The sequence below is a fragment of the Myotis yumanensis genome, unplaced genomic scaffold, assembly GCF_028538775.1.
Source record: "Myotis yumanensis isolate MYYU_CA2020_CCGP unplaced genomic scaffold, mMyoYum1.0.hap1 SCAF_2, whole genome shotgun sequence".
Classification (NCBI taxonomy): domain Eukaryota; kingdom Metazoa; phylum Chordata; class Mammalia; order Chiroptera; family Vespertilionidae; genus Myotis; species Myotis yumanensis.
In genome coordinates this window covers 50654466-50667728 of record NW_027223753.1, presented here as the reverse complement: position 1 = coordinate 50667728, position 13263 = coordinate 50654466, and the positions used below count along the sequence as shown (strand labels likewise).

Sequence of the window (13263 nt, the reverse complement as noted above, 5' to 3'; positions counted from 1 at the left end):
CAACAGCCTGGGGAGTTGGTGCGAATTACAGTTCCACCATTTACCGGCTGTGTGACCTTGGGCCAGTCACTTAGTTACTTACTCTTTCCATTTCAGTTTCCTCATCTATAACAGGGGGTTGGTAAAAACCCAATTTCATAGTTATTATGAGGATTCAATGAGTCAGTATTTGTAAAACACCTAGATAGATGCCTAGCCCATGATAAATGCTGTGTGTTTTTGAATAAATAAATAAACACATTGAAGAAACATGTAGAAACATCTTGATTCCTCGATCTTGCACAGGAAATTGATGAGGATCTTACCTGTGTTGCCCCAGGATGTGTACATACCTTCAATATGGCACAAATCAGGCTGTACTGTGTGTAGTGGAATCCAGATCTTTCTCTCTGTTATGTGTGAGTGAGCTCCTCAAACAAATATATTCAAGATCATTGAATATATTATCTTTGTAACCTTGACATTAGGATGGTTTCTGGTTCAGACGGGTGTATTTGTAAATGGTTTTTGAATAGCTCAATAAATAGAAGATATGCATGCTTTTTTGGTTTGTGTCTGCGATGATGGCAGAAATGTATTTTTTCGATAAGAAAAGAAAGCATTTTCCCCCTAATCTTTTGCCAGATTTTCTCCTTTATGTGGTCTCAGGCTTGTTCAAAAGAGAATAAGCTTCTTGTTCCTGTTGCTTTTGTAATCATTTAAAGAAATTTTCAATGTCAATTCAAAAGAGGAATAAAATTGGCTTCGGGAACGTGCAGCTAAATCTCAGTGGTGGAAGAAGGATTATGAATCTTCTGCCCTGGCTAATTAGCCTAATGGAGGAAGTTTGGAATTGGCTATCACCACTGGGAGCCTTGTGGTTGCTGTGTGTGTGTACACATGCTTATTTTAAAAATATATTTTTGTTGATTTTAGAGAGGAAGTGTGTGTGGGGGGAGAGATTGAAACATCAATGATGAGAGAGAATCATTGATTGGCTGCCTTCTGCACACTTGGGGATTGAGCCTGCAGCCCAGGCATGTGCCCTGATCAGTTATCAGAAAACTGTGACCTCCTGGTTCATAGGTGGATGCTCAACCACTGAGCCACGCTGGCCGGCCTACATATGCTTGTTTGAATGTATGCCTTGTGATAGGCAGAGGCAATGTTTTATGGAAAGTCATTCTTTCACTGGATGGAAAGAGAAGGAATAGTCACACTAAATGAGTTGATTGGCAAATCTGCTCAGGAGACACTGGACAGCCCATTAATCGAGGGAAAAATTTGACTATAATTTTACTTTCTGTTGTTACACCGTATAATCCTTGCCATTTTAAAAAAATTCAAATGGGTTTTACTAAATATCACCTGAACTAAGAAAGATTTTTTTATTTTGTGGAAGAGATCTAACAATATGATCAGAAACCATTATCTAATCACCGAGAAGAATAAGGGTGATTGCACAAAACAAAGAGTTGGTATTGCAGATGGCATTCCTGTTTTTACAATATAACAATATAAAATTTAAAAATAACACATGCAGAAAGAGATGACAAATATGCTGCTAAGAGAACAAGAGAAGTCTTTCGTACATTTTACATACCTGTAACAGCCACGAAGGGTACATGAAATACTCAAAAACAAGTTACTGAGAAACACTTGGTAACTGAACACTCCTAACAAATGTGTTACTGCTTTGAAATGCAAACACTGAGATTTAAGAGTATCTTCAATTGCAGTTAGTATATAACACAGATGCTGGACTACATGGTATAACAAAAACTTACATACCCCAGGTAGCACTTGCAATGCATTATTATCCATCCACAACTCCCTTAAATTTTGTATTTGATCCAGAACTTCAGGCTGGGAGAGAAGTGGGGAGAAAGGAAAGAGGAGAAGAAACCAAATTAGTCTTTTCTTATTACAGTATAAGATATAATTTCTTGGTCTGGAACTTGTATTTGGGAATCTAATGTTAATCCTCTAAGAAATTCCAAATTTAACAAACCTTTAGCAAAACTGGTGGTCCCCGAGTTAGCCAACCTAGAATTAATCTGAAAACAATCAGAACAACCTTTAAAAAACATGCTGCTGGGTATCAGTATGAAATTGCCTCCTCTACCCAGGAAAGTTGTGTGTTTCACATACTAGCTCTTTTTTTTTTAATTTTTTTTATTGATTTCAGGGAGAGGGAGAGAGAAAATGATGAGAGTCGCCTGCTAGGATTGGGCTTACAACTCAGACAGGTGCCCTGACTGGGAATCGAACCGTGATCTCCTGGTTCATAGGCTGATGTTCAACCACTTAGCCACACTGGCTGGGCTCACATTCTAGTTCTTAATACACAGACAATTGCATTTTTTTAAAAATATATTTTATTGATTTTTTACAGAGAGGAAGGGAGAGAGATAGAGAGTCAGAAACATCGATGAGAGAGAAACATCGACCAGCTGCCTCCTGCACATCTCCTACTGGGGATGTGCCCGCAACCCAGGTACATGCCCTTGACCGGAATCGAACCTGGGACCTTTCAGTCCGCAGGCCAACGCTCTATCCACTGAGCCAAACCAGTTTCGGCGACAATTGCATTTTTTATTTAAGCAAACTGCTTACCTGAATTCTAAAAAAAAATAAAAATGTATTCTCCTTTAACACCCTATAATTATCATTTGGAGCATTTATTACACTCTATTCAATAAGTGCATTATTTCTTTATTAGAGTACTAGAGGCCTGTTGCATGAATTTGTGCACAGGTGGGGTCTGGTGTCCCACCCTGATGGGGGCCCATTGGGCCAGGCTGGCGGGGGGAGGGGTCATGAGCGGTTGGCTCCTGATTGGGTGGGGGGCGGCAGGGTGTGGTGCCGGCCAAGGGGAGGGGCTGTGGGAAGTTGGCTGGCTAGCCCTGCCCTCAATTGGGGTGTTGGGGGCTAATTGGGAGCAGGGTCGGCCAGGGGGCGGGGATCGGGGCACAGATCAGGCTGGTTGGCTGCCTCAGTGCGCATCATAGCCATTGGTTGTTCCAGTTGTTCTGCCAGTCCAGTCGCTGGGATTTTATATATATAGATAAGCTTTTGAAGGGCAGAACAATGTTTGTTTTTTAATCATTACAACCTCATATCCCTATTGTTTGCCACAGTACCTGACACACAGTAGGTTTTTATCATATGTGTTAGTGCCTTATATACCCCCCTCCAGGAATTACATTACCATGAGATGATGACAATATGAATAAGACCCACTCATTTTTTAAAATTAATCTTTATTGTTGAGATTATTACAGATGTTCCTCTTTTTTCCCCCCATAACTCCCCTCCACCAGGTTCCCACCCCACCCCAGGCCCTCGTCACCCTATTGTCTGTGTCCATAGGTATTGCCTACATGCATATAAGATCTTTGACTAATCATTTCCCACACCCACTTCTCTCTGAGAATCATCAGTCTGTTCCATTTCCATGCCCCTGATTCTATTCCATCCACCAGTTTATTCTGTTCATTAGATTTTTTAAAAATTAAATCTTTATTGTTCAGATTATTACAGTTGTTCCTCTTTTTTCCCCCCATAGCTCCCCTCCACCTGGTTCCCACCCCACCTTCTGCCCTTATCTCAATCCCCCCACTGTCCTCATCCATAGGTGTATGATTTTTTCCCAGTCTCTTCCCACACCCCCACACCCCTTTCCCCCCAAGAATTGTCAGTCCACTCCCTTTCTATGCCCCTGATTCTATTATATTCACCAGTTTATTCTGTTCATCAGATTATTTATTCACTTGATTTTTAGATTCACTTATTGATAAATATGTATTTGTTATTAATAATTTTTATCTTTAACTTTTTCTTCTTCTTCCTCTTCTTAAAGGATAACTTTCAGCATTTCATATAATACTGGTTTGGTGGTGATGAACTCCTTTAGCTTTTTCTTATCTGAGAAGCTCTTTATCTGACCTTCAATTCTGAATGATAGCTTTGCTGGATAAAGTAATCTTGGTTGTAGGTTCTTGCTATTCATCACTTTGAATATTTCTTGCCACTCCCTTCTGGCCTGCATAGTTTCTATTGAGAAATCAGCTGACAGTCGTATGGGTACTCCCTTGTAGGTAACTAGCTGTTTTTCTCTTGCTGCTTTTAAGATTCTCTCTTTGTCTTTTGCTCTTGGCATTTTAATTATGATGTGTCTTGGTGTGGTCCTCTTTGGATTCCTTTTGTTTGGGGTTCTCTGTGCATCCTGGACTTGTAAGTCTATTTCTTTCACCAGGTAAAGGAAGTTTTCTGTCATTATTTCTTCAAATAGATTTTCAATATCTTGCTCTCTCTCTTCTTCTGGCACCCCCATAATTCAGATTCTGGTATGCTTGAAGTTGTCCAAGAGCCTCCTTACACTATCTTCATATTTTTGGATTCTTTTTTCTTTTTGTTTTTCCGGTTGGGTGTTTTTTGCTTCTTCATATTTCAAATCTTTCACTTGATTCTTGGGATCCTTTGGTCTGCTGTTGGATCTCTGTATAATATTCTTTATTTCAGTCAGTGTATGCTTAATTTCTAGTTGGTCCTTTTTCGTATCCTTGAGGGTCTCACTAGATTTCTTGAGGGTCTCACTAAATTTATCGGCGGTTTCTAGAAAATTCTTGAAAAACCTTAGAAGTGTGGTTTTGAACTCCATATCCAGTAGTTTGCTTTCCTCCATTTCTGTCATTTGTGACCTGTTTCTTTGTCTCCACATTTTGGCTGCTTCCCTGTGTTGATAGAGTGGCTTTCTGTGCTCGGTGTCCTATAGGGCCCAGTGGCTCAGCCTCCCCAATTACCTGAGGTAGACACTCTTGGTGCACCCCTTTGTGGGCTTTGTGCACAGTCTTGTTGTTGTTAAGCCTTAATTGTTGTAGGTATTACTGGGAGGAATTGACCTCTAGGCCAATTGCCTGTGAGAATCAGCTGTGTCTACGGTAGGAGAACTTCTGTGCTGAAGACACCCTTATGGGGCAAGACTTGCTTCAGTGGGGCTTTGGTGCTCATTGAGTCTGCCCCCTGAGTGTGTCCCTTATGGATCTGAGGAGTTGTAATCTGGATAGTCCCACTCTGACCACTGGGTACACTGGCTCTTGGATCTCTAAGGAGATGCTAATTTAGCCTCTGCCTGAGGCTACCCAGCAGGAGCTATGGAGAGATCTGAAGATTCCTCTTCTTTGTTTGGGGTTTGGAGGTGCCCAGATGAGGCCCAGCTGTGAAGTAATGCAAGCTGCTGTGGGTCCTTGGGCCTTCTTTTGGATGTTCTGGGTCTATCTGACCCAGCTGCAGTTTGTTAGGTAATTTTAGATTGCAAAGGGCCAGGCCATTCCTATGCAAAAGCCTCTGCACACAGCTTGGGTGGGGCAGGGTCTCAGGGAATCAACAGGGAGGAGCAAACAGCTATGGTTGATCCTCAGCCCTGCCCTAAGAGACCCCGGGTCTCAGTGTCCTGTGGTAATCTCTGCAAGCACCTCTGAGAGAAAGCCGCCTTTGAGTTCCGCCCGATGCCAGACAGTCCAGTTTCTCCCCATATGAGTCTGGGTCCCCAGAGACTCACCCAGAACTGAAGTTCAGAGCAGTCAGGAGCTTGAGATTCCCTCCCAATTAAAAAAGACAACCGTGTCCACAGTTGCCAGCTCTTTCCGCATGGGTCTCCTTACCTCTGCACTTTACTTCCGCACCTCCTCTGAGTCTCAGTGTATTTTTCTCTTTCCTTCTAGTTGTAGAATTTCCACTCAGCCAGCCTTCCTGTGGTTCTGGATGATGTCCGTTTTGTCTTTTAGTTGTATTTTTGAAGTGGTTGTGTGAGGCAGCAATTTCAGGTGTTTACCTATGCCACCATCTTGGTTTCTCTCAGTCTAGGTTTTTCTGTTCATTAGATTTTTTATTCATTTGATTTTTAGATTCAATTATTGATAGATATGTATTTGTTGTCACTTTGTTGTTCATATTTTTTATCTTTTCCTCCTCCTCCTCCTCCTCCTCCTCCTCCTCCTCCTCCTCCTCCTTCTTCTTCTTCTTCTTCTTCTTCTTCTTCAAAAATACCCTTCAGCATTTCATATAATACTGGTTTGGTGGTGATGAACTCCTTTAACTTTTTCTTATCTGTGAAGCTCTTTATCTGACCTTCAATTCTAAATAATAGCTTTGCTGGGTAGAGTAATCTTGGTTGTAGGTTCTTGCTATTCATCACTTTGAATATTTCTTGCCACTCCCTTCTGGCCTGCATAGTTTCTGTTAAGAAATCAGCTGACAGTTGTATGGACACTTCCTTGTAGGTAACTAACTGTTTTTCTCTTGCTGCTTTTAAGGTTCTCTCTTTGTCTTTTGCCCTTTGCATTTTTATTATGATGTGTTTTGGTGTGGACCAGTCAGAAATTAAGCATACACTGACTGAAATAAAGAACAATATACAGATAGATATTCAACAGTAGACTAGAGGATCCCGAGAATCAAATCAATGATTTGAAATACAAGGAAGCAAAAAATACCCAACCAGAAGAGCAAAAAGAAAAAATAATCCAAAATATGAAAATATTGAAAGGGGCCTCTGGGACAACTTCAAGTGTACCAACATCCGAATTATGGGGGTGCCAGAAGAAGAGAGAGAGCAAGATATTGAAAACCTATTTAAAGAAATAATGGCAGAAAACTTCCCCTACCTGGTGAAAGAAATAGACTTACAAGTCCAGGAAGCACAGAGTCCCAAACAAGAAAAATCCAAAGAGGATCACACCAAGACCCACTCATTTCTTATCTTTTCATTTATCAACAAATAATTATTTGTTGTGGAGATGCCTACTATAAGAAAGGTACAAATCAGAATCCACAGTTATTCAAACTTTGTTCCTGCCTTGACATAGCTAATAATTTAATTGGGGAGACGAATGTATATAAATAACGAGAACACAAGGTAGCATATGGGAGGAAAGAATGATGTAGAGAAGTTCAGAAAAAGGAGAGAGAGAATATAACCAAGGTGTAACACATGGCACATAAGAAAACACTTTAATTACCTAAAAAAGCTGTCTCTAAATTCTCTCTCCTGGGAAGCAGGCTGAATAGAGAGGACAGAGGTTGCTATTGCTGCCAGCATCATTTCTTGATTTGTGATGACATTTTCCTGATTTCTCTTTAGAAATGATCCGTTCCCCAACTGTAAGGCTGCCTGCTTCCCTTGGAGTTAATTCCTTTTTACTGTTCCAGAGGAGTGGCTAAATCCTAAGCTAATTAGTGCATATTCACCTGACACCAGGGATTGGCTCAAAGATGGGAACATGATCCCTTCAGAGCAGATAATTCTTTGAATGGGCCTTCTTTGAAAAGACATTTGGTTTTCCCTGCTGGATTCAAAACTGGAAGGGTACAGCCCTGGAGCTTCCAGCATGAAGTAAGGGGAGAGCCTGTTTGAATTAAAAGATGGATCCTGATGACATCATATTAGTCTGAAATTAAGCCATACCTGAAATCAGATTTTTTATCTCTTCCAACTGAAAGAATTATCCCTGAAATAAGACACAACTACAGTTTAATAAAACTTGAGACTTAAGAAAGCCAGTGTATTTTACAGTGTACTAGTGGAAAAGAGTGGAATTGTATTAATGTTATGATTAGAATATTGGCAATTGTGGATCAGTAGGAGTTATGCATACGTCTGTGACACATTAAAAGATCTTCCGAGACTTCCAGGACAACTGGGGAGATATTATGGGATGCCTTTAGCCAGCAATTGCAATAGAATGTGGGACTATTCCTGGGATAAATTTCCTTTATAACAAGGATCAAAACCTAAAGTCAGAGCATGGCACTCTACTGTGGAATCAGAGGCATGAGCACACGTGGGAAATTTCTCTGTGTAGGAAAATATTCCCACTGTCACTTAGATCTTAGAGGCTAAGTGATGGTCTGGTGTGTGTTATACTGGTTTTTGTCATCCTGGTTTTAGGGTCAAAGGTCAGCAAATCTCCTGGAACTGGGATGACTGAATGTCAGAATCTGTATATTTTGAAGTTAGTTCCTAGGATTCTTATGCAAACATGCTATTTATCTACAAGCTACATAGTAGTCAGACTCAGCATTTAAGAAACAATGTCAAAAGAATGATTACAATTCCCCACGTTTACAGATAGAGTCTATGGAAGCCTCGTGTTTTGTTAGGGAGATAGGACTCTGTTGTATGGGTAAAGGAACACCACTAAAAGATGTTTATTAGGAAGTGATTTTGGCAGATAGGTAACATATGTATATATATATCACTTTATTCTAGTGGAAAAAAGGAAAGGAAAAAAAAACACCCAAAACTTACTAGGGCTAATAATGAAAGAGATGATGAATAAAGAGAAAAAGTTGGGTTCAGGAAACATTTAGAAGATGAAAACTGTTGGACTTGGTGACGGGATATGGGAATGAAAGAGTAGGTCATGTATGTCTTCTAGCTTCCCAGCATGGGGTGGTGCCAACAAAATGAACATGCAAAATATTGAGGTAGAAGCAGATATGTGGGAGAGACTGAATTCAATTCAAATCATGATTAGCTTTAGGTTTATGTGAGACATGGATAGAGATGTCAAGGAATCATTTGGCTAAAATCTGAAGCTTAGAGAATAAGTCTGAGTTAAGGATATGACATTATTTTGTGGAAATGGAAACCCTGTGGACAAATTCCCTAAGGGGAATGTGAAGGGTATCAGAAATGTAGTTCACTGAGAAATAAACTCTAGGGAACATTAACACTTGAGAGCTGAAAACAGGAAGAGCAACCTATAGAAAAAGGCAAAAAGTTATGGAGTCCAGGAGAGTAAGGGGTTACTAGAATCTAACAAATAGAGTTGGGTTAAGAATAAGAAAGTGAACAGGAGTGTCATAAACCAAGGAGAGGTGTCCAGTGAAAAAAAAAAGACTGAAGATGTCCACTCAGTTTTGGAAATAGTAGGACACTGGTAACCTTAGTGATAACTGTTTCATGCTATAACCATATTATGTAGAGTTGAAGATGAGGCAAATAAATGGGCACAACGTAGATAGAATATTATTTGTAAAGTTTGGATGAGAAGAGAAAAGTTGAGGGGCTAGAAAGAAATTGAGGAAGTCAAGGGAAAAGAAAGTTGATAGAAAAACACTAGCAAAGAGAGAAAGATTAAAGACATAAAATAGTATAAAATTAATGGAGTAAATTCTGAAAAACAAGAAAAAAAGATGAGACTGACAGCACAAGAGAAGGTGCTGGCCTTGTAAGAAGTGATACACCTGAAGTTCAAGGGAAGATGGTAAGGATGGTGTGGATGTAGATGGGCATTTTGTATGGGAGGGGGCTGAAGTTGAGAGAGAGCATGTCTGAAGGCCTCAAATTTTCTTTTAAAATAAAACAACATAACTATATTTTTAAATTGATTTCAGAGAGGAAGAGAGAGGAAGAGAGAGAGAGAGAGAGAGAAACATCAATGATGAGAGAGAATCATTGATCAGTTGCCTCCTGCATGTGCCCCACTAGAGGTCGAGCCTGCAACCTGACCCGGCTAAGAATCCAACCTTGTCCTCCTGGTTCATAGGTCGATGCTCAACCACTGAGCCATGCTGACCAGGCTCAAATTTTCTTGATGAAGTAGGGATTAAGAAGATTTGTTAAGCAGAAAGGGGCAAGAATTTTGATACATATAACACTTGGGGACCATGGTATATACTGAGTCATTTAAGGGGAATTAAAGAGGAAGCCAAAGACAATCAAAATAGCTCCATGAATGATAATTATTTTAACTCTTTGGGGGGCCAGCTGGGAGACTGACAGTCTAGGGGGAAAAAACAGAAAAAACAAGATAATTCAGTTTTTCATGAGGTCAAAGAAGACTAGTAGGAATGAGAGATTGAAAGAATGAGACAAATTAAAAAAAAACTAGGAGAGAACAGAAGTTAGGAGTTTAAGATTTCTGAAGGGATTCCAGGCATTGACAAAATTCAGGTTGTAAGCCAATGTAGCATGAAGTCTGTGTGTGTGGGCAGAAGAGGATGCAGTGGGAACATAAGGTTTGGCATGATCTCTAATGATTTGGGTAGCCTTTGATGTACTGTGTAACTTGCTTCCTTGGCTGTGTCAGACAAAGTGGCAGATATAGCTGAACATTTGTTCCTCTAAAATATCTCTAACACTGGGCTCTACTGGGGACCCAATGCACCTATGACTACTTGAAAAGGGATAACTAATGCTAACCTATGTTTCTACTTTATTTCAAAATTTCTCATTTGGATTTATTTTATACCATAATAAGGTAATAATCATTCCACTTTATGAATGAAGAGTCTGATCAGTATTTCCTGGGGAAAATGAGAATGATTTGATAAAGTTTGTAAAACTACAGCTAGGATTGTTTCTCAGGTCTCCTGGCTTCAAAGATGCCATCATATTACAGCTTACAATTGAAATCTATAATAATAAAAGGATAATATGCAAATCGATCAAACAACTGAACAGCAGAATGACTGTCAGGACGACCATCTGGACAACCACACTATGACATTCACTGGTGCCAGGCCAGCCAAGGTGGGTGTGATGCAATTGGTCGGGGCCTGTCCATCGCCCCATGATTGCCCTGAAGAGGGAGGCCCAGGCCACAGGCCAGCAGGGCAATCGATCAATTGGGGGGCTCTATGATTGCCCCAAAAAGAGAGGCCCAGGCCACCAACCGGCGGACTGTGGCAGGTGGGCGGAGCCTCCCTCTGTGGGGGTGATGGATCATGGGGCTCCTGGAGTGTGAGAAGGCACACATTGGGCTGAAAGAACCCTTCCCAGAGTGGAAACATTTCATGCACTGGGCCTCTAGTCCTGAAATAATAAAGAATGCTGGTGATCACAAATACCTTATAAATAAAGTAAATCATATGCTGGCTTTTAAAAAAAGATAATATTCTTATTACTGGATATTAAAATAAAATGTACCACAGAAGAAATTTCAGCAACTTCCTAATAATAGCAGAGATGAAATATATTTAGCAGATCAATATATAACCTTTCTGAAACAAAAACCACAACTTAAAGATGATGAAATGGCATTTCATGATTAATAGACCGTATTAAAGTGGATCTTGGAATTAAACTAAATGGCTTACACCCAACCTAACACATAAATTGCCTTTTTCATGCTACTTAATTTCATCCCAAAGTCAATTGTTTCCATTAAAAATGAATGAATTAACTCAAGAATGGCTTGTTGTATTTAATGCTGGTGAGCTAAGCACTCACGTAAACTACTTTGGGGAATATAAATTAGTGTTATCTTTAAGGAAAAAATTTTCAAATATGCTTCTCAGGTCTTGAAAACATTCATATCTACTTTTAGGCAACTGTCCTACTAAAATGATCTGAAATATAGAAAAATCTTATTGTAGAAATATTTCATTGTAGAATAATTAATAAAAATAAAAATTTGGTTATGATCCAAATAAACAACAGCATAAGGAATAGATAACCAAATAATAATGAAGTCATATATTGGTATAGTATGCAACAATAAAAATAAATTATTTATATTTTTATGAAGATGGATACATCTTGCAAACACTATTGACTGAAAAAGCAGTTATTGACAATTCATTGCTATGTATTTACAAAACATATTTTTGCAGTAGAAAATAGTGATATGTGGAATAGATGCACACCAAATTCAAAGTAGTAATTGCTCTGGGATTGAAATCAGACTAGGAGGGAGGGATTGGAATAAGATTAGGAGGGAGGACAGATGACTTCTCATTGAGCTACAGTGTTTTACATCTTTAATTAAAAAATCTAACTCAAATATGAAAATAATTAACATTTGTTCATTTTGGTTAGTAGGTGTTTGATATATTTAAAATTTTCATATTTTATAAAAATATTTTTATATTTATATTTACTTTAAAAAGTTAGAAAAAATCAGGAGAAACTATATCAAAACATTAATTTTAAAAAATCTCAGTGGTGAAATTATGATTGATTTTAATTTTCTTCTTTTTGCATTTTTTCTGTTTCCCAAATTTCCTATAGTATGTAGGCACTACATTTAATAACCAGAAAAAATGAGAGAACATCTCAGTGTCTTTTCTTCAAATTGACACCTAACTACTTAGAATTCTTTTTGAAGGAGTCTTACTTTGATTAGTTGAAATGAGTTATGAAAATAGTTACATCAGTATTAACATAAATAGAACATATATTTTGCATGACTACAACAAATTTCTGTAACTTGTGCCATGTATATGCAATCTTAGGCTGTCCTATTGATTTGACATATGTGCTACTTTTATTCCACTACTTTTGATAATAGTTAGATTATATTTATGTATATACCTATTAAATTTTTCTTCCAATGATGTTAAGAGAAATGTTAAGTATAAAAATCATAATATCTGACTTCTGTCTAATTTTGTCAACATTAATCTAGGGAACTTTAAGTTTTAAAAAGAGAACTTTAAAGTATCTTAAAATTGATGAGATTATCTGGCAGATATCATTAAAAAAACTTTTGATTCCCAGAGACTACACAAAACTGGAAGGCAACAGGTTGGAACCTGTCTCAAAATATATACAAATAAACTTAAAGGTGTTTTCTCAAATCAGTAAATGTAAAATAGCCAATGTAAATTTTAAAAATTATATTCTCTCACTAAAGTGACATGATATTCACTGAGATATTCCAGTTATATTTTTTCTAAAATGTGAGATCACAATTCAAAGTATTATTTTTTATTTCCCTTTAGTTTTATCATCTTTGTTTAATAACTTTTGGAGTATGCAATTTGCCAAGGAATTATGATGACATTTTAAGAAACTTTCTCTCATTTTTCTTGAAATCTTTCATTTAATAATATACTTGGCTTATTACTAGCCCGTTAGCTCTCACAACTGGGAAATCTTTTATTCATTAATTTTATAGTACACAATTGAAACTCTTTCTGATGCACAAAATTAGATGACTAAAATTGTTCAGCTCTTGATGGCAAGCTTCTTGCTAATTCTCTCAATTGTCCTGTCTTACATGCCTTGGGACTGTTTAATTTCCTCAGTTAATTTTTTGGTGAGGAAAAGGTTAGCTCCATAGGGTCTGAGTCTGTTTCCAGTTTACATTAGTTTCATGTTTCTCAATTTTATTTCAGATGCTGATGCCACTAAAAAGTTCATAAAATTCTAACTATGTTTTAAATTTAATTATTCCAATTGAGTGATATTTAGGAAAAATATTTTTACAATTTAGAAATTATTGAATAAAAATAGATATTCTTAGGGAGAGTTAATAAAATGCACTGCTGGGG

General features: G+C 38.1%; 1 protein-coding gene across 9 annotated transcripts in view; it reads right to left on the bottom strand.

The window, feature by feature from the left end:
- Positions 1 to 13263, bottom strand: part of LRRC7 (leucine rich repeat containing 7) — a 493923-nt gene that overhangs the window by 145497 nt on the left and 335163 nt on the right. For all 9 annotated transcript variants that reach the window (XM_070405356.1, XM_070405358.1, XM_070405365.1 and 6 more), the window contains exon 9: positions 1771 to 1845. In XM_070405356.1, the coding sequence (XP_070261457.1) occupies positions 1771 to 1845 (75 nt within the window). The remainder of the gene's footprint in view (positions 1 to 1770; positions 1846 to 13263) is intronic.